This window comes from Hypoxylon trugodes (assembly GCF_022578975.1).
Source record: "Hypoxylon trugodes strain CBS 135444 unplaced genomic scaffold F4822scaffold_10, whole genome shotgun sequence".
In the NCBI taxonomy this organism is placed as follows: domain Eukaryota; kingdom Fungi; phylum Ascomycota; class Sordariomycetes; order Xylariales; family Hypoxylaceae; genus Hypoxylon; species Hypoxylon trugodes.
In genome coordinates, this window is record NW_026250025.1 from 1,439,805 (window position 1) to 1,458,010 (window position 18,206).

Consider the following 18,206-nt stretch of genomic DNA (forward strand, 5'->3'; position numbering starts at 1 on the left):
TCAAAATGGATTAATGACGATTTGGTGGGGTGGAAGGTTTTGGTTAAAGAAAAAAGGTACGTACCTAGGTGTCGGATGGTCGGTGGGCCAACCGGTGGGGCCATTACTAGCCACAGAGTGAAAGAGAGAGCTATGACCAGATAAATATCAACAAGGAAAAATAAAGTAAAAGTGAAGTTACCGCGCAGACCTTGACTTGATCTTAACCCGCCTATTAAGTCGTCACGTCACGTCAACTTGAACAACTTCAACATCAATTTGACCAACCTTGGTCTTTGAAGTCTTGTTCACTTATTCAAGTAGGTCATTTGCTTCTTAATTAACTATTTATTCTTTTTTAATTCACTTCTCTTCTTCAATTTGCTGCCCACAATGGAAGAAGTCGCGAGTCCTCCAAAACGGATGACGCGTGCTCGAGCAGCCGCGAAGGATGCCGCCGCCAATGTCAACCCCAAAGAGAGTGCGGCCATGGCCGTGACCAAGACTGCGACCACATCCAAACCCACCAAAGCAGCATCCACCGCAACCACAACAAGAACCGCCACAACATCGCGTGCTGCGAAACGAAAGACACGATCCGACGAGAATGAAGACGAAGATGACCTCCAATCGGAAGTCGAACAACCACGTGCTATGAATAAACCACCTAAAACCCGAGGCCGACCGAAGAAGGTTGCTGGATCTGAGCCGGAACCCGAATCCAAACCCGAATCAGACGACACCCCAGCACCTAGTAGTGCTAAACCTACGCGTCCTAGAGCAAAGAGAGCTGCCACCGCCGCAACAGCTGCTTCTGCTTCTAAAGCTGAACCACCTAAGACACGTACGAGTACGCGAACGCGAAAAACAACTACCGATGATGGCAATGCAGACGCACCATCCGAGCCGGTCAAGAAGACCACGCGCTCGCGTGCTACGTCCACCGCCAAAGCTTCTACCGGTATCGTCACTACCAGCATATCCACAGAGCCTACCCCAGGATTAAAATCTGCCGTCTCAAGGCCTGCGTCTAGGATAGGAGGTGTCGTTAAGAAGACAGTTACCTTCCAAGAGCCGGAGAAAGAAAACTTGGTGCCCACTGCTGCCACTAAGGGCAAGACCAACACCAAGACCACAGAGCCTGCTACTGGCATGCGAGCAAAACCTGTTCGCAAGGCAGCCGCCAGTGCAAGAGCTACCAGAGCCAGTACAAGATCTACATCAACTAGTGAGAAGAGAGACAAGTCGCCCTTAAGCCCTAAGAAGGACGCTCAGAACCGGTCATTATCCAGAGATGTCGATTCTGATGACGAACTTGCGACATTGGAAAAGACTCCACTTAAGCCCTTGATGAAGAGTCCTGTCAAGCCGCCTGCGAAGAAATCTGATCTCCTACCACCCACCACTAAGGAAGGCGATGATCACACCCAAGAGACTTCAGAGCCGACTGTTGCACCGGCATTGGGTAGTCCGGCTCGCCGACCACCCTCCTCTCCTTTCAAGGATGTCATGAAGTCTCCCGCAAAGAAGGTAGATGCGGTTCCGCCTTTAGTTCTACCCTCAAAGGATGATCAACAGCCTTCACAATCACCGTCTAAGGTTTCGATGCTTCAATCACCTGCTAAGCGACCTCAACTCCCTATCAAATCACTCCAACCTCCTTCGCAAGAATCTAGCGAAAATTCTCGCTCACCAGTCAAAATGTCGCTTTTCCAATCACCGGCCAAGCGACCCACGTCGCCCTTTAAGCTACAAGGACCCTCTGCGCAGTCTTTCGAAGACAATGCTAAGAGATTGTTTGCACGAAAGACTTCCCCCGTAGAGATGGTATCAGATGAAGAAGTGCAAGAAAAGTTGGCTGAACAAATTGTTGAGCAAATTACTGAGCAACCTGAGACGACCAAGACAGGGGATGAGAAGCCTGAAGAAAATGAGGTTGATTTGGAATCACCGTCCCTACTCGCTTTCCCAGGACGTCTTTCCGCCGTGCTTCCTCGTCATGCAGACCCAGCTCTCCGAGAAAACCCTCTTCCTATGAAGGAAGTGCCTTTGGAACAACCTGAGCCTACCTTGGCCAAACCGGCTGAGGTACAGGAAGAGGTAACCGTCCAGGCCGATATCAATGAGCCAGTCGTTGACGCTATGGATGTTGACGAAATCGAAGCTGAAGTCAAGGACGAGAATGAGAATGTTGCTAGTCCTGCTCCGACCACACCTCCTCAATCACCACCTAAGTCAGCGATCAACTCGGCATTTGGCCTGCGAGCTAAGGATCTAAGCGATTATGCCGATGAATCCGAAGATGAGCTTGCAGCTAGCGCGAAGACGCTCTCCAGACTTCAAGATGATACAACTGTTACATTCAGTCAAGTCCCATCGACGCCAACTCCTAGCACTCTTAAGACACCTCGTGGTCTGCCATCTAGTGCAGTTAAGGCTGCAAACCGTGCTATCCGATCGGTCTCTAAGGGCTCTCGATTTGGCTTTACTCCCTTGGCCAACCAACTTAATGAGTGGAAGGCCTCTAGCCCGTCGAAGCTTAGCAATAGTGTGCAAATATCTTCGCCCGAGTTCAAGGATGAAGGATTTTCCTTACTCAAGGAGAATGATACGGCGCCTGCGGAGTCTACCCCTTCCAAGAGCTTCTTCGACGAAGAGATGAAGATTCGTTGCGAGATGGAGAACCAAGCTGCTATGGAAGCAGCTCTCGAGGCTGACATTGAGGCCGCATATGGAGAGCCTGAATTTGATGATATCCCCATTACCAATGAGGATGTCGAATTGGCTGCTGAGGCGGATGAGATGTCGCTCATGGAAGGCGTCCAACATGAGGAAACGAAGGAGTTCAACATTCACGATGACTCTATCTCAGAAGCTAGCCAGGAGTATGGCGACGAGAATGCCGTACCTATTGACCCGGCTCTCATGGCTTCGAATGCTCATCGTCTCGATCCAGTAACTCCGATGCGATCATCCGCACCCAAGGCTCTCCACACAGTTTCTAAGGTACCGCTGAAGCCGGCAGATGACTCTACCCCAGGGATTTTCAAGAAGCGTAGCGCTAGTGCCTCTAAGCTTCCTCCTAATCGTCCAAATGGTCTCTTCAGGAATGCGACAGTTATCTCGTATTCTCCCACCAAGGAATCAAATAAGATGGATATTGATGGAGAGGATGAGCTTCAACAAAACCCCGTCACCCCTTCGAAGACAGATATATGGTCTTCAATGGGTACTCCGGCTCGTACCCCTCGTCGGGATTTGGATAATGGCTTGCTCCGAGGCGCTGTTGTCTTCGTCGATGTGCACACAAGTGATGGCGCGGACGCAAGTACTGTTTTTGTGGAGCTTCTCACTCAGATGGGTGCTCGTTGTGTTAAGAGTTGGCCTTGGAACCCGACAAGTCCTTCGAACAGCGACGGATCCTCATCCAAGATAGGCATTACACACGTCGTATACAAGGATGGAGGCAAGCGAACTTTGGAGAAGGTCAGGGAGACCGGTGGTGTCGTGCAATGTGTCGGTGTTGGTTGGGTCTTGGAGTAAGTTAATTGTTATTGATGGCCTATGATTACAATACTAACATCATCTTTAGTTGCGAGCGCGAGAACGAGTGGCTTGATGAGGCACCTTACTATATTGATACCTCTCTTGTACCCCGTGGTGGACGTAACCGCCGCAAGAGTATGGAGCCTAAGGCACTTGCAAACTTCAACGGCACTCTAGTCACCCCGATGAAGAGCAACGCAATGCCTAACCGAGAATGCGCTACTGTCCCGAACAACCACGTCAGCCGAAGGGATAGCACTGTTTGGATGCGCACTCCCTCCGATCACGACGAGGATGAAGACGCGCCCGGCGAACATGACTGGGATATGCTTACGCCGGTTCCCAAGACCCCAGCTCCCCAGGATGTTGCGAGATATGCGATGGACGTTACTCCGGACACACCTAGCACGGTGAACTACGGAGAGGGTTTCTCGCCTGAGAGGGAGGAACTCCTAACGCGCACATGTCCCGCGAAGAGAAGCTTCTCGGACCTTGGCGGTGGTCTGCTTAAGCAGGAGAAGGACCAGGGTATTCTGATGCGTCTCATGGCTGCGAAACGCAAGAGCATGCAATTCGCGCCCAAGGTCGCGAGTCCGCTTTCTAAGGCGTGGAACTAGATTCCATGTCTTAGTTTATTTATTGCTTTTTTACTTTTGATTCAGTTCTATCGTTGAACTCATAGGGTGGCGTTCAGGCGAGGCGGTACGATATGATTAAGATAGGGTTAATCACACAAACAGACTCCTCACGGACGGTTACTGAGAGCTGCTGCATTATGCGGAGTGGAGGTTCGTCGTTCGTTCGTTTTACGGGGATTAGGTACGAGGGGGGAAGTCTTGCATCGGCATCGATGGCGTTGATTGATTGCTTGCGTTCGGTTGAGGATAGCTAGTTAGTTGAGCTGAGACGAGATGACGCGTTTGTATTTAGGTAGTCAAGCTGAATCTCTGGTCGGGGTGCTAAGCGCGATGGCTTCACCGGATCGGACCTGGATCGCTGCTACTGTCTTAGCTATTCTACTCAGCTAAGCACCTAAGATATGAAAAATGGTTTCTGCAAGTATGCTTCTTTGAGTGTTTGTGATTGCTGCCTAGTTGTATTGCCTGACTATCTAGGTATCCAGGGATAGAATCATGTAAGTTCCCGTCGTGGCGTTCGACCTATCAGTTTAGAGATTGGTACAGATCCGAGAATGATTTCTCACATCCACCTAACCAAATCAAATCCCGGCGGGAAACAGCGGCGGCGGCTAGCAATGCAGCTTTCCAGCAACTAGTCTCAAGCCACATTCATCAGCTTTATATGTTGTGATACTTGAACACGGCGATATCCACACAAGTACCTAAGAGCCAAGATTTGGTACGGGGAATTAGTTTTTTTTTTTTTTTTTTTCATCCCACTTTGTTTCTCCGAGCCTTGTTGTTTGATGGTGATATCAGCCCATCTAGCCAACTTACCAACGCGGGAGGTTTGGTCTAACACAAATTCGACACCGAGACAAGTACCCCCCATCTTATAATGCACGTAGCCGAACCGTACATAATGTACCGTATCCGAAGGCTTCGGAGTCGGGCTCGGGGAGGTACCTACTTGATATGCATACTGTACGTAATATCACATCCAGCCTTTCCCCTAATTTTTACATTTACTTTTTTTTTTTCTTCTGCAAGTTTTTATTGCCTCGGTATAATACACTACACTGCCTGTCTACCCACCTACCGTAACACAACTAAGTAACGGCTCAAACCCGACTAACTGATACGAGCGAAGAGGCGAATCATTTCGGCCAATGGTGAGGTGCAATGATGCTTATATTATATTAAAAGGGTAGTCGGGAGTCATGGGTGGTAAGGGGGCGGCCAATCGCATCTCAGCCCGGAGGGTGGATGGATTATGCAGAGGTTGGTTGTTGATGATTTGATGGCGGATGTGACATGTTACATGTTACACTGCATTTCCAAGGCAGTATAACCTCAATACATGTATGTGGGAAGAGTTGGGTTGGTGCAGTAGGTAACGGATGGGAGTAATGAGTTAGGTAGATTGTAGCCGCATTGTTGATAGCCTACAGTACTCCAATGTTACGTGCCATGTCTCGATCTATATCATGTCCCCCGGCATCTTTCTTGAAATATCGGAATAACCTAGGTTCCTACTTAGGGTGGCAGCGGCGACAACGTCGGTATTGAAATGGGAAACGTCGCAAAGTGTCGGCTCGGCTCGGTTCGGCTCGGTTCATACAGTCGCCTAACGGTGGACAATAGTAACACTTTTGAAAGCACCAGCAACAAGCAATATATTGATATCCAGGGGATAGAGGATAGGAAGGTTGATAACGATAGATAGAGAAGATGGGTTGCATATATTAGTTAAATATAGAAAACTTAACACCTTCCAGAAGACATCAGGGTGTATAGGGTTGCGTGTCGACGTAGTATAAACCAGACCGGCAAGTCATATCTGGGTAGAGATCGATAGATAGGTAGATGTACGTCACATTTACGATATAGTTATATAACTACATATCTAGCTCTAGAAAATCAACTACTACCTAACCTATTCGTCAAGTTTCGAATAAACGACTTTACTACTATAACACGTAACTCTGCCTACTTACATCCCACACTTACAAAGATATATCCATAAAGGTACACTACCTATTCACATCACTTACACCAACCCATTTCAATTAAGCACCTCATCAATATTACCAGGCATCTCACTCACCTGCCCAAGACAGCCAGGCCACGATATACCCCGGACCGACACATCGCCCGAGTCCGGTGAGCAACCCCCAACTGCCTCCCTCACTCCTTCACTCCCCTCTATCACCCCCCTAAATACCGATCTTACACGAACATTATACTCTTACGTATTACTACAACCAACCCTCGATCCCCCTCCCCACGAGCATCCCACATACTAACCCGGTACTAGCAAAACAAAGCTAACCAAGATGAGAAGTCCCTACATGCATGACCCGAACATATGAGAGCCGTCAGCTTATAACGAATAACGGAATAATCCGGCGAGAACTAGACAAGCTAGGCAAATAGAAAGACCGAGTGACGTCCGTTCGGTCGACTTACTAGTAATTCGTTTGGGGGGTCTACGAGGCTCTTGAAAAGGGGAACTTAGGTTAGGTACTTGGGTAGATAATAGGATGTAGCTGGACCCCGGATCTTGTAAAATACCTACCGATGGGGATTCCCGTCGAGTCCATATCTCCCGACATCACTACTAACCATGTACTCACTCATGAACCTACGTCAATCCTCTGCCAAAAACCCAGACTACTCACGAACTTCTTCCTAAAAACAAGCATAACAGATCTGTAATTCCTCACATTCGAATCCCTATCTATTGCATACCTGCATACCCGATATCTGCACACCCCTCCCCAAAACACAACACAAGAATCCCGTGGTATCACGTATATATACTAGGCAGGCAGTCCAACATCAATATCAATATCGATATCAAATACCCCCAATATCCCCCTTCCTAAAATGAAAACCACAAAAACGCAAAAGCTTGAACCCATCCCATTTCACCATATCGCCATGCAGTTCATATATGGTACAAAAGGGGCAAGTCCCCTCCCCTCTTCATTTCCCCAATTCGCCCTTCCAACCCCTTCTCTCTCCCGTTTTCCCTTTTCTTCCCTTTTACCCCCCAGAAAGAGAAGAAAAGAAACTCCTTCCCGTAAGACCCAAATAGCAATAACGGTAACGGTAACGATAATAATCCTTATATTTGCCTCGTGCTCGTAGATCGCGTCGTTCGGTCCCACTAAATGCCCCTCGAAAAAAACGCCTTGCCAAGCTTTCAAAACTACCCTTTTCTTTTCGAATTTTCTCTTGTTTTTTCCCCTTCCTAACACCACCCGACGGAAACTAGGTGAATTGATAAGTAAACGTTGAGTTGCCATACGCGTATACTCGGCAAACTACTCCCGTCCTACCGCATCCAGACCTTCCTAATCGTGCTTGTGTGCGTACGTAGACGTTTTATATAATCCGTTCATCAGTTCCCTTCATACGTCATGGTTGGATACCTAAATAAGTAGATAGATAGATTTCCTTTCCTAGCCAAAAAGAACAAAAAACGATCGTTTGCCTTTTTTTCTCTAAAGTTGCTGTTCCTTCTGATTTCCGTTATAAATATCTGAACCTGCCCAATTCAGCTGCAAAACGCCTGTTGTACATACGATGAGATAAAAATAGATGAAATCTATATATGATGGTATATAAGTAGTAAAAAGCACGGAGGGTATAGATGACGTGGTTTAGCCCATAAGGTATCGATGGCTTAGGCTCATATGGTCGTCTGTAATTCCGAGAAGGCGGTATCTAAGTGCGAAACTCATCAGCATAGCGTAGCGAACTCAGCGGCGTTTCACTGGTTCAGAGATTGAGGTGCCGTTGTCGTAATCCCAATGTCGCTTGAGACCACCTTCGTAAACGCTGGCTACGGATTCTTGCCACATAGCCGGCGTTACGAAAGCTTGCACAGGCGGTGCTGAATATTGAGGCATAGGCTGCGTTACTGCCGGTAGAGACCCGCTTCCGAGTTGAATGTCGTGGGAAGTCGGGACTTCGGGGGCACCTGAAGATGAGGCAACACTTAGAGAACTGGACTGTGGAGCCACTGAAGTAGGCTGGGGTTGGATTTGTTGCGTACCGAAAGTCGAGCTCCATTGACTGGTGGTTGTGTAGTTAGTAAAGGGAGCCCGTTTCGTCAAAAATGAGGGCTCGAAAAGGAAAAATACTCACTCAAATAAACGCGAGGGATTCCATGTGGGATGCTCCCCTAATGGTATCCCACCCGAGAGTGCCGAGGCATGGGCACTCTGGCCGGGATTCATTAGGGAGAGCGACTGCGCAGGAGAGTCACTCTTGGTGTCCACGGAACCAGCAGAGATAGGTGTGATAGGATGGTTGGCATAACTAACTTGCGAATGCTGGCCGGTATGTGAATCCATGCTTGGATCCAACGAACTGGTCTGGAGCATTGGAGGCTTGAACGTATTCGCAGTAGGCGGGCTCGAATGACTACTAGGGTGTGGACTTCCGTAAGGAAAGCTTGGTTTTAAGACGAATGGTTTTCGGATATCGGCCGAGAAAGCTTCTCGTACGGCGTCGATCTGTTTCAGCATCTCCGGCAGTGGCCAAGATTGCATCGTTTTTTCTAATACCCTCATATGCCGAGTGAAATAATCTCGGGCATCGGTATTGAGTTCTGGATCAGGAGAAGTCAACGCAACCTACACAACTTTTTGTTAGTCCTCGATTTATCCTTCATTCCTCATTTAACGTTTAAAAAACCATAGCAACGCACAAGATGGAGAACAATGCAAGACAGGATGGCGTAGATGGTGAAACTGATGCCTCTTTGCATGCATTGAAGTCCGCTTAAGCCGAAGGACTGCAGCATCGACTCTTGAAGACGACATAACGCCTTTGCTGACGAGTAACAGAGGAACATGTGCGATTTCCACTGTCCGTCGGCACCCAGCGGTTCCAAGAAACTCAGTTGCGGTCGGTGGAGAATGATAACACTCAAATAGTAATAAGAATGCATATTCCCAATAAAATGTGATGGAAGCCATGGTGGTGACCCGTTCGTTGGGAACGATATCTGTAAATCATTTGGAAGGTCGGTAAGCCAACCCGTTATAGTCGGATTGAGGTTCACTAATTCAGGGTCGAGACCCCACTCCTTCTTCTTCTTAATCTTAGCATAAACGGCGTTCACCCGGTTGAGATTTCGAGCTACGCGTGCTAGAAACGCGAAATTTCGACTAGCATGAAATTCAGTTTCGTCACAACCAGCCATAGGCCTTGGAATGCTGAAGTCAACACTATCAGAATCTACAGATAGATCTTGCCGCCCTATATCACGTTTAGAATCACATAAAGAGGCAATCAGTTAGAAAGCTGGGAAATCTTACCTTGAGGTGCGGCTATCATAGTCTCGCATACGAAAATCGTTTGCCATATCCGGCTTTTCGTTAAACATTCAGCATGGGGAGAACCACAGGTTTTACCAGCCCTATGGGTATCTAAATGCTCGTCGAGTCCGAGATCTTTAGCCATAGCGACACAATGTACGATTGACATCCAGGATCGGTAGTAATAGCCACGTTTCGGCGAGGCCTCCCTAGCTTTTAGGATAATGAGGAGAGCCTGGAGAGTACTTAAACGTGGTACGTCCATAAAAGAATCGGCGTGTTCTATATGTTATGTTAGTTCGGAGCATGGTGTCAAAAGTATTCCGGAGTTCCTACTCGAAGCGAGAGCAATCCATTGCTGTCCTTGTGCCGGTTCATCAGCGAGACGACCGGCGACTGCAAATATTGCTTCGAGCAATAATGGTGATATAGACTCTCGATTCGTATGCCACTGTTGGTATAATTGGGTTTTGTTTAACACTGGCACGTAGGGGTGTACATTGGTGAAATAAAGATCAAAGTAATGTAAGATGGTTCCATCGTCCGGCATTAATTCTGGTGGTATTCGTATCTTTAACCCAGGCCCTGAAGGCATAGGTGGTAATACGTCTTTATATTCATCGGCATCTTCGACAACAGGTTCATCTTCGTTTCCGCTACGGGCCAACTTATTATTTAAATACGGGGCTTGAGGCTGTCAGCATTGATGAATTCAAGGTCCAAGAATAAAACCAACCTGTGCCCGCTTCATTAACCTTAAGCGCTCCTAAAATATCAGCAAGATCTTGTTGGCCGTACTGATCTTGTTGGTAAGATTCAGGGGAAGATTCCGAGTGCGCAGAATGCTGGTGCATTGGCGGAGTCGGAAATACGCTGGATGCAGCATACGACTGGTCCATAACACCCACTTGGGAAGGAATAGTCGTATATTGAAGTTGATGCGGTGGTGGTGGCGGATCCCCGTATGGCATGGGAGGATATACGCCTTGATGCTCAGAATAAGGCCCAGGTGTCGGATACATAGTAGGTTTCGGTTGTCCACCCATCATAGATTGCGACGGTTGTTGCTGTAAAGGCATTTGCCTAAAGCTATCTGAACTGGACGCGATGTTGTATTCTGACGGTCCAGCCTCGTAAGACTGCGTATCCGTCGGTGATCCTTCATATTGGCCATTTGGTCGCACGCAATGAAGCTTCAGCCGTATGCAGGCCGAACAAGGCCATGTATTTGTTGTGGCGGCATCACATTTGATTTTTCTCCTCCTACAGCCTTCGCATGCTCTCATCACTAACAAGGGGTAGTCTTGTTAGCCGCGATCCTTTGGCGATTAGATTCAACGCTACAATTACGATAAATGCATACCCTTCAACCGCTTGTGTCGGTTATGTTCGTCCACGAAGACATAATCTACAGATTAAAGATTATAAGTTAGAATTAGAACAATGGTTTGAATAATTCAGATATGGAGCATAATCATGGATCGCGCACTCTTCTGGGTCTCCCTTGGAGGTTGGTAAGTTTGCGGCGCAAATTGAAACGAGTTCAAAGAGGAATTTGAGCTCTGCGGCAGAAGCCTCCTCACGGATTGATCGTTGTTCGACATGGCCGACTGGCTGGTTCGTCTTTATGCGGGTTCAGGACCCTCGATGGTCGGGTCCAACGATAATCCTCCCGATTTATTAATAATTGACCATCGAGTTCGTTCTTTTATTTATTTTTTTCGCACAACGGAATTGTATAAAATGGGAATGGAGTACTAGTTTCGTTCCAGCCGCCTTGTCGATCGTCAAAATACCGCGCAGTTAGAGGTTAGCCGTGTATATATATGTATAGATATATTTATGGAAATATATGCGATCAATAAGCAAAAAGATAAATAAAAGTTAAAGGTAAAAGGAATAATTGAAGGGAGCAAGAGTAGAAGTTCGCGGTAGAGTTATTCCGGCTGTATGTATGTTAAAAAAGGTAGATTAAGGTTCCAGTGGTTAAGGTTAAGGAACCTGCCGTGTTTCGCTGTGGTGCGGTACTGTATGTACTTGCAGCACCCCAAGCACCAAGCAGTGGGAGGGAGGCGGGACGGACGTCAAGCAATAGCTTTTTTGCTGGGTGCGGTGCACCTGCTGCTGGGGACTTGTCGCTGGAACTGGGTCTGGGAAGCGGAAAGCGGGCTAGGAATGGGCCTTTTTCGCTCCTTCTAGGGAGACCCGGTATTCAGGTAGGTGAGGGGGATAACCATGCTCTTGCCATGAGTTCCTCTAGCACGCCAATAAAAAGAATGGGGGATTTGGGGGGGAAGAGGGCAGGAGGGGAGACGTATATCCCTTGTACCTTCCCTTGTACCTAGCGTTTATTGCATTGTATGCTAATTGTCGCCCTGTGGAGTCGAGAGGGGCCGATTGGGGGCTTTAGGAAACACCCCCTGCTCTTCTTTGCCTTCCTTGCCTTCGCGTGGTTCCTCCTGCTGCTGGGTCCAAATTAGTCTACAGATTACGTATATTCACGTATTTGATTGATTGTATCTGATGTATCATGTATTCATGTACATTTCTAAACTCTAAAGGTACATGTAACTTGCAGAAACGGTACTAGTTACTTACCTGTAATTCAGCCTTTTAATAATTTGTGTAACAGTAATAAAGAGTGACAACGTAAGAAATACAATCCATACATGTGATAATACTAAATGGAGTAATGTAGGTAATGCCCCCTATTTTTTTTATTAGTAATCTAATAGATGACACTGACAATATATTTATTTGTACAGGGCGGGATTACATTGATCTTATGATAGGAAACGCTCTGGAAGTTCGCTTGTAGTATCGAGGGTCATGTGTACGACAAGAATTGACTTACACGTATATGTCTATGTTTCAATGGGTGAATGAAATGAATGAATAAATGGGGAAACCTTTTTACAAAGTTCCAATATCTAGTCTGCCGTCTGCTACATAACCTACTATGTATGTAACAGATGTAACAGAGTGGGAATTAAAATGGCCGCTTGGATAGGGTAATGGTGGTTATCCAATCTACTTGAAGATCGATCGCTGGCGTGGTTCGTAGGATTCAGATTCGTGTGGTGCGGGTTAATACCGCGCTTTAATACATGTACCGTATCATCCATTGCTCGGTTCCGTTTTCGTACATGCCTAGTTCACCTTAGTGTAGCAGTCTAAGAATCTAGAAAGACGAGTCCACATTCGGCAGGGCCTCGTATGTTATTTAGCTGGGCATAATAGACTGCCCAGGTGGTAGAGTGAAGTTTAGAGGGAGGATTGGAGGATAGGAGGATAGGATGAAGAGGGAGGGGCTTATAAATTTCGTAATCGGGCTACAAAGGGAGGTACTTTTTCTTAAAATTTGCGTATGCGCGTACGGATCCAATGATATACCGAATCCCCTATATAATCCTAAGAAAATCTTGTAAGTCGTACGTGATGAGCGACTTTCTTCCACCTGTCACCGTCTCACTCTAGGCGCTGCTGAAGAATTGGCAAATGCTGTGACCGTCAGAAAAAAACGCCACTCCAGCGGAGGTAGAAGTGTACAGGGTACTTCCCGTACTGTTGTACTTGGTAACATACAAATGTACGCAGTCTGAAGATCACGGCAGCTAGGTTAACATTCAGCGATATTAATTGATCTCCAATATAGGATGAAACGTCTTAGGGAGGACCAAGCGCGTTCAAGACTATCCCCGATTCCAGATTCTAGCTTTCTAATACGCCGAACACCTATACAGTTGCTGAGAAGAGGAAGCAGAAAAAAATTGTCGTGGCAAGTCAATAGCCGCCGACCACTGGTAATCATGATCATGGCAATAGTAAGTGACAGACATATAGTAACAATGCATATGCGTCCCTGGGGGGGGAAATAGGGCTGCAAGGTGCGCAGCTTTTCTTACCTTGTACGCACATATACATATTACATATGTATGTACTCGGCGTGATGGTGGCTATCATTGTTCATGTTCCATGTCATACAGTACATGTAATAACTCCAAGTGGGATAGGCAGGTAAGCCTACCTATCATCAAGCTCAGGGGCTTCACATCCATACATAAACGTGCATACGACGGATAGCCAACCGGCAAACATCTCGGGAGTCGGGATCTTTTCTAGCGCCTTCAGCCATACTGAACCCGATGGTTCAAACGCCGGGTACCTTGCCTTACCTTTTTTTTTTTTTTTTTTTTTTTTTTACCTTACCTAACCTACTTGATTTGCCAACTTCCATCTCTGCCTATTGTCTTCTTGTTTTCCCTTATTAGCACTTGACATAATTAGCCCCTGCATGTTGCCTGGCCCTGTTCGCATGTTGATAGTCCTGGAATTATTAGCTAAAAAAGACTAGAAGACTAGCGGTCAGGTCTGCACGCGCCAATATCAGCTAGATTAAGTTAGGGGATCTATCGCGTGTTTCCTAATTCTTGCGAATTAGTTATGTAGGTTGGCTGAGACGAGTTGCAAAGAGTGGAAGCGACATGACTTGGGTGAGCGAGCACCTGCATCCGCGTTGCAGGAAAGTAATAGGAATGGGTATAAGATAGGAATGCCAGCGTGACGGACCGGTATCCTTGAAGATGATAATTGGTCGCTGTCGGGAGCCCTCGCTTATCCGCTTTCCTTTCTCGTTACCACACAAGGCTCTCGCCGATCGGAGATCCGAGGCCTCTTTTTTTGCCCTTTTTTTTATTCGGGTTATTGATGTTATATGTTATGTGTTATGTATGTACAACACATACGTACATACAGTTTTATGTATGAATTGAGCGGCAGGCAAGCAGATTTGGTAGGCCAATGCTGGGCCATGGCGGGAGTGATAATGATCTACTTATGAAATGGGTAGGGATTCATCCACCCGAAGTCCCGAGGCATCCTACCCAGCCATGACTAGGTTGTCCCCCACGGAGATTTACCAATCAGTGAAGGAATTTTGTAGCTCCAGCTTGCCGAAGGAGGACTACGCTCGTCGAATTAGTTTGATTTGTGAGAAAATTGTCATCAATAATCGCCGGGCTCGCTAAAGCATGTTCCTAGAGTTGAAAGGGGCAAAGAGCGCCCCCATCGTACTATTGTGCTGGGTGTACTGAGTGGGCTGGTAGGTGATCGCGAATTCGAAAAGGTACTTCTAGCGCGCTGCAGGCTGAGTCGCTTCCTTGCGCACGCTGTAGGAGTGAGTGGGATTTGCATATACCTAGTTGGTTGGCAGGTTCGTACATATGTTGCCTTGTGTTCGGGTTGGTAATAGACAATTGATCCTTCTGAGCTTTGACTGATTGCCACATGGAATAGCAATCATAAGTGTAATGCGATGCGATACAAAGATATGGTGCGCAGAACTAATCAAATGAAATCTTGGGGTAGACGTAATGCGTACCAGCGTACGTGCGGACAAACTGACAGGGCTGAACAACTATTCTTAGCTGTCCTGTCCGTTCTCTTACCAACATTAACTGGCACGTGGCATACGAGAATGCTTGGGACGGCTGGTTCCGCATCTTCTAATTTTTAAAAACTGACTTTCCTGATCAAGCGTGTAAGTGCCGTTATTTTTCATATTTTTGACCTTTTCCGGCAAACTGGACCGGAGCATGCGACATATTCGGATTGTGTAGATCGTAAGGCGTTTGTTTGGTCCGGACCTGAAAGCGGGAACGGGCGAACAAGCCCAGATCGAGAAACTCCCGCGGTGTATGCAAGCCTATCTTGCCTACCTATCTAGCTAATTGCTAGGGTAAAATAAATGAATTGTAATGTAATGTATAGTATAGTATAGTACTATAGTCTGTCAGCCAATTCAATAGTAACAAATTATTTTCTTACCGTCATTGAATTAGTGTATCTTAGACAACACCTACAATCCACCACCACTACCATGGATCTATCACCACAAAAATGGGACCCTGCGAAAAAAAGAGTAAGGAAATGGATGTATAACAATGTGCGATGATATCACCCGGTGCAAATATCGATATCAATTTCGACATCCTGCGACAAGAAGGTCTGGGGAAAGGTCAGTACTGTAGCACTGTAGCACTGTAGCACTCCAAAAAATTACTACGCATGAAATTTCGAAATCTGTGAAACAGCCGCAAGTTCGCTGTAACGGTTGTATCACATAGCCGGTCCTGTACCCGCTCAACACCTTGCGCACCTCGCCCCTGCATCTGGCCCTGGAGCCCTGAGAAAATCTCTATCGGGTTGCATCTGCTCGCGTTAAGTTATCGAAGATGGCATAGGTTTGCTGTCAGGTTGTCAGACCTCAAATTCAGGGGCAAATGATCGGCCGAATATCTGGAGAAAATCAACGGTGGATCTGTTACATAGCCACACGCAAATCCTCCAGGGCTAGTATCCTTGATGTATCCTAGTGTGGAGAAGAAAATGAGAACCAAAAAATGAAGACGCGACGAAGCACACCAACGCGCCATTAAAATATGTAACAAATATATTAATATGTACGTATATGTAGGTGTATATACGAGGATAGTATCATGGAATGATGGAAATAAAGGTTTAGGATGCATTGGTAGGAGCCTCACTCGTAAAGTAACCAATGGTCGCAACTCTAATTGAAATTACTACTTCCCTGTTCCAAGGTTTATGTATTGCAGGCGGTAATGACAATGGACGCCAAACCTTGAATTGGGTAGAATTGATAAGATCGATAAGATAAAAATGTCGGGTAAACAACATCCCGATTTTGCCCCTCCATTTCCTTAGGTATTTACTTGCTTAATTGTGAATCCTTGTTCGCCGTAACTTCTCATAAATCACAATATCTTGTACTTCCTTACATACCCCCAGGTACCTCAAGGATTTCAGCTCGGCGACTTCGCAACAACAATACATATCCTATTACGATTTGTAACCGCCAAAATGGAGAAGGATAATGCGAACCCTACTATCCTAAACACCTCACAGCTTCCAACAAGACAGCGCAAGAGGGGACGTAGAGTCCAAAAAAACACCGAGTCCATGATCGGTGACATCATGCGCAAGCCACAATATTTGTCTGACCCTTTCTACGATATTTCGTGGTCTGACGATACCGAGAGTGACGACGAGTTTACTGCTGAACCTATTGATGAACAGGAGGTATACGGTAAGACCATCTTTAATTCATAAACCATAGTTCATAATCCATACAAGTAATTTCCGTACGATTCGGAGAGAATCCCACGAGTCAAGGATCGCATGGCAACGCGGACTTTTCGGGTTTATCGCCCTCGTGGTTAATTAGGCACTTCCAAGATATCCTTGCATTCGCATCATTTTCTAATCCCAACACCCAAATGTCAAGGATGTCTGGTCCTGAATTCCATGCCACGGCATGGCATGGCATGGCCATGGCGCTGCTACAATTAATCCGCTCAAAAGTACAACAAGAAAAAAAAAAAATACAGCCGAGCCCAATCTTGCCCTAGATTCGGAAAGCTGATACTTGACAGATTTGATATCGACCATTTCTGACCCGGAACATCCGTTGTCACTTGGTCAGTTGGCCGTTGTCAACCTGCCCGACATCCACATAACACCATCTCCCTTGGTGGCTGCGGATCCTAACACCCTAACCCAAGTACTCGTCAAGATTACTCCTACCATTACGCATTGCTCGCTTGCGACTGTTATCGGCCTCGGTGTACGAGTACGTCTAGAGCAAGCCCTCCCCCCGAACTACCGGGTGGATGTTATGATCAAAGAAGGATCCCACAGCCAAGACGATCAGGTCAACAAACAGCTAGCCGATAAAGAACGAGTTGCTGCAGCCTTAGAGAACGATACGCTTAAAGGCGTCCTAGATAAGATGTTGGAAACCTGTGTATGATACCTTCCAGTGGCGATCTAAACTCAAAACGACCAATGGATAGGGAGATACCTAAGTGGTTCAAGCATCACTAAAACATGTTGCCACAGAGCCAATAACTGCCTACCGCTGCCTACCTCGGCTGATATTTGGAATCGTCACCCGACCTTCTCGAGGAGGACAGACGACGCATGAACGCCAACCTATCAGCTAGCTACAGGTTCACGAAACAGACGCCTCCCGCCTTGATAGGCCTAGAAGTGGTAGCTACAACAGAAAGATCTACACCGGTTGAAAATGGGTTGAATCGCCAAGCAATCGCCGGTCACACATCGGATGCGACTCAATAGTTACATAGAAGGTTCCGAAGGCACATGGCAAATATAGTTCATGAAGCTTGGAAACTGCTTAGTGGTCCACTACTCAACCATTATATACCTTATTTAGCTAAAAATAGGATCAAGGGTTTGTTGAGTATCAAATCATCTGCCCAATTCCAAATCGGAGACTTATACTTTGGGATATTTTTTATCCTCAGTCAATTCGATCGAGTTTTCTCAAGACAACTACCCTATCTATACAGCTTCATTGCAACACCGGCTGTAAAAGTAGAAAAATTACTCGTGTGACGTCTATTTGTATTTTGTAACTTGTAAGTGAAGTCAAGCCTGTCCCATTTCGACTAGCACGGTTGTGGTCACGATTGGGACGTAAGTATTGGTCTTATTAATGCGGTTCAGTAAGCCCAATTCTAAAACAGATTAACATACCCCTTGTCACATTCAGAGCACAACCAAACCATTAAGTAAATCGTGTTATGATCGGCGTTTCTTCACTTACCTTGGTTTTGGAACTGTAGTACTTCGTATTCAATGTGGATCCCACTGCCCGGCACGGCGGATACGAAGTTCAAAGCTG

At 46.5% G+C, this 18,206-nt stretch overlaps 4 protein-coding genes across 4 annotated transcripts; 2 read left to right on the plus strand and 2 right to left on the minus strand.

Moving 5' to 3' along the window:
• The first annotated feature begins 82 nt into the window (after positions 1-82).
• On the plus strand, positions 83-4,639 carry F4822DRAFT_418708 (uncharacterized protein). Its single transcript, XM_051459553.1, has 2 exons — positions 83-3,518; positions 3,572-4,639. The coding sequence occupies exons 1-2, from the start codon at positions 373-375 to the stop codon at positions 4,140-4,142; spliced, it is 3,717 nt and encodes a 1,238-aa protein (XP_051309893.1). The 5' UTR covers positions 83-372; the 3' UTR covers positions 4,143-4,639.
• Positions 4,640-7,912: 3,273 nt separating this feature from the next.
• On the minus strand, positions 7,913-11,755 carry F4822DRAFT_440290 (uncharacterized protein; the record flags this gene model as incomplete). Its single annotated transcript, XM_051462731.1, has 8 exons — positions 10,968-11,755; positions 10,842-10,886; positions 10,215-10,766; positions 9,815-10,165; positions 9,479-9,760; positions 8,866-9,419; positions 8,301-8,791; positions 7,913-8,228 (listed from the first exon to the last, which is right to left on the minus strand). The coding sequence occupies exons 1-8, from the start codon at positions 11,080-11,082 to the stop codon at positions 7,913-7,915; spliced, it is 2,706 nt and encodes a 901-aa protein (XP_051309894.1). The 5' UTR covers positions 11,083-11,755.
• A 3,353-nt stretch (positions 11,756-15,108) lies between these two features.
• On the minus strand, positions 15,109-16,072 carry F4822DRAFT_61769 (uncharacterized protein). Its single transcript, XM_051463747.1, has 3 exons — positions 15,743-16,072; positions 15,305-15,688; positions 15,109-15,259 (listed from the first exon to the last, which is right to left on the minus strand). The coding sequence occupies exons 1-2, from the start codon at positions 16,006-16,008 to the stop codon at positions 15,496-15,498; spliced, it is 459 nt and encodes a 152-aa protein (XP_051309895.1). The 5' UTR covers positions 16,009-16,072; the 3' UTR covers positions 15,109-15,259; positions 15,305-15,495.
• Positions 16,073-16,232: 160 nt separating this feature from the next.
• Positions 16,233-18,039, plus strand: F4822DRAFT_418780 (uncharacterized protein). The gene is made up of 2 exons (XM_051459555.1): positions 16,233-16,585; positions 16,932-18,039. The coding sequence occupies exons 1-2, from the start codon at positions 16,361-16,363 to the stop codon at positions 17,307-17,309; spliced, it is 603 nt and encodes a 200-aa protein (XP_051309896.1). The 5' UTR covers positions 16,233-16,360; the 3' UTR covers positions 17,310-18,039.
• The last annotated feature ends 167 nt before the right edge of the window (positions 18,040-18,206 follow it).

Bases quoted from the DNA above. Each gene is read 5' to 3' on its own strand.
- F4822DRAFT_418708 (XM_051459553.1), top strand. From the start codon at position 373: ATGGAAGAAGTCGCGAGTCCTCCAAAACGGATGACGCGTGCTCGAGCA. The intron at 3,519-3,571 runs GTAAGTTAATTG...CATCATCTTTAG, and splicing joins GGTGTTGGTTGGGTCTTGGA to TTGCGAGCGCGAGAACGAGT.
- F4822DRAFT_61769 (XM_051463747.1), bottom strand. From the start codon at position 16,008: ATGCATCCTAAACCTTTATTTCCATCATTCCATGATACTATCCTCGTA. The intron at 15,689-15,742 runs GTCTGACAACCT...TAACGCGAGCAG, and splicing joins CATTTGCCCCTGAATTTGAG to ATGCAACCCGATAGAGATTT.
- F4822DRAFT_418780 (XM_051459555.1), top strand. From the start codon at position 16,361: ATGGAGAAGGATAATGCGAACCCTACTATCCTAAACACCTCACAGCTT. The intron at 16,586-16,931 runs GGTAAGACCATC...TGATACTTGACA, and splicing joins TTGATGAACAGGAGGTATAC to GATTTGATATCGACCATTTC.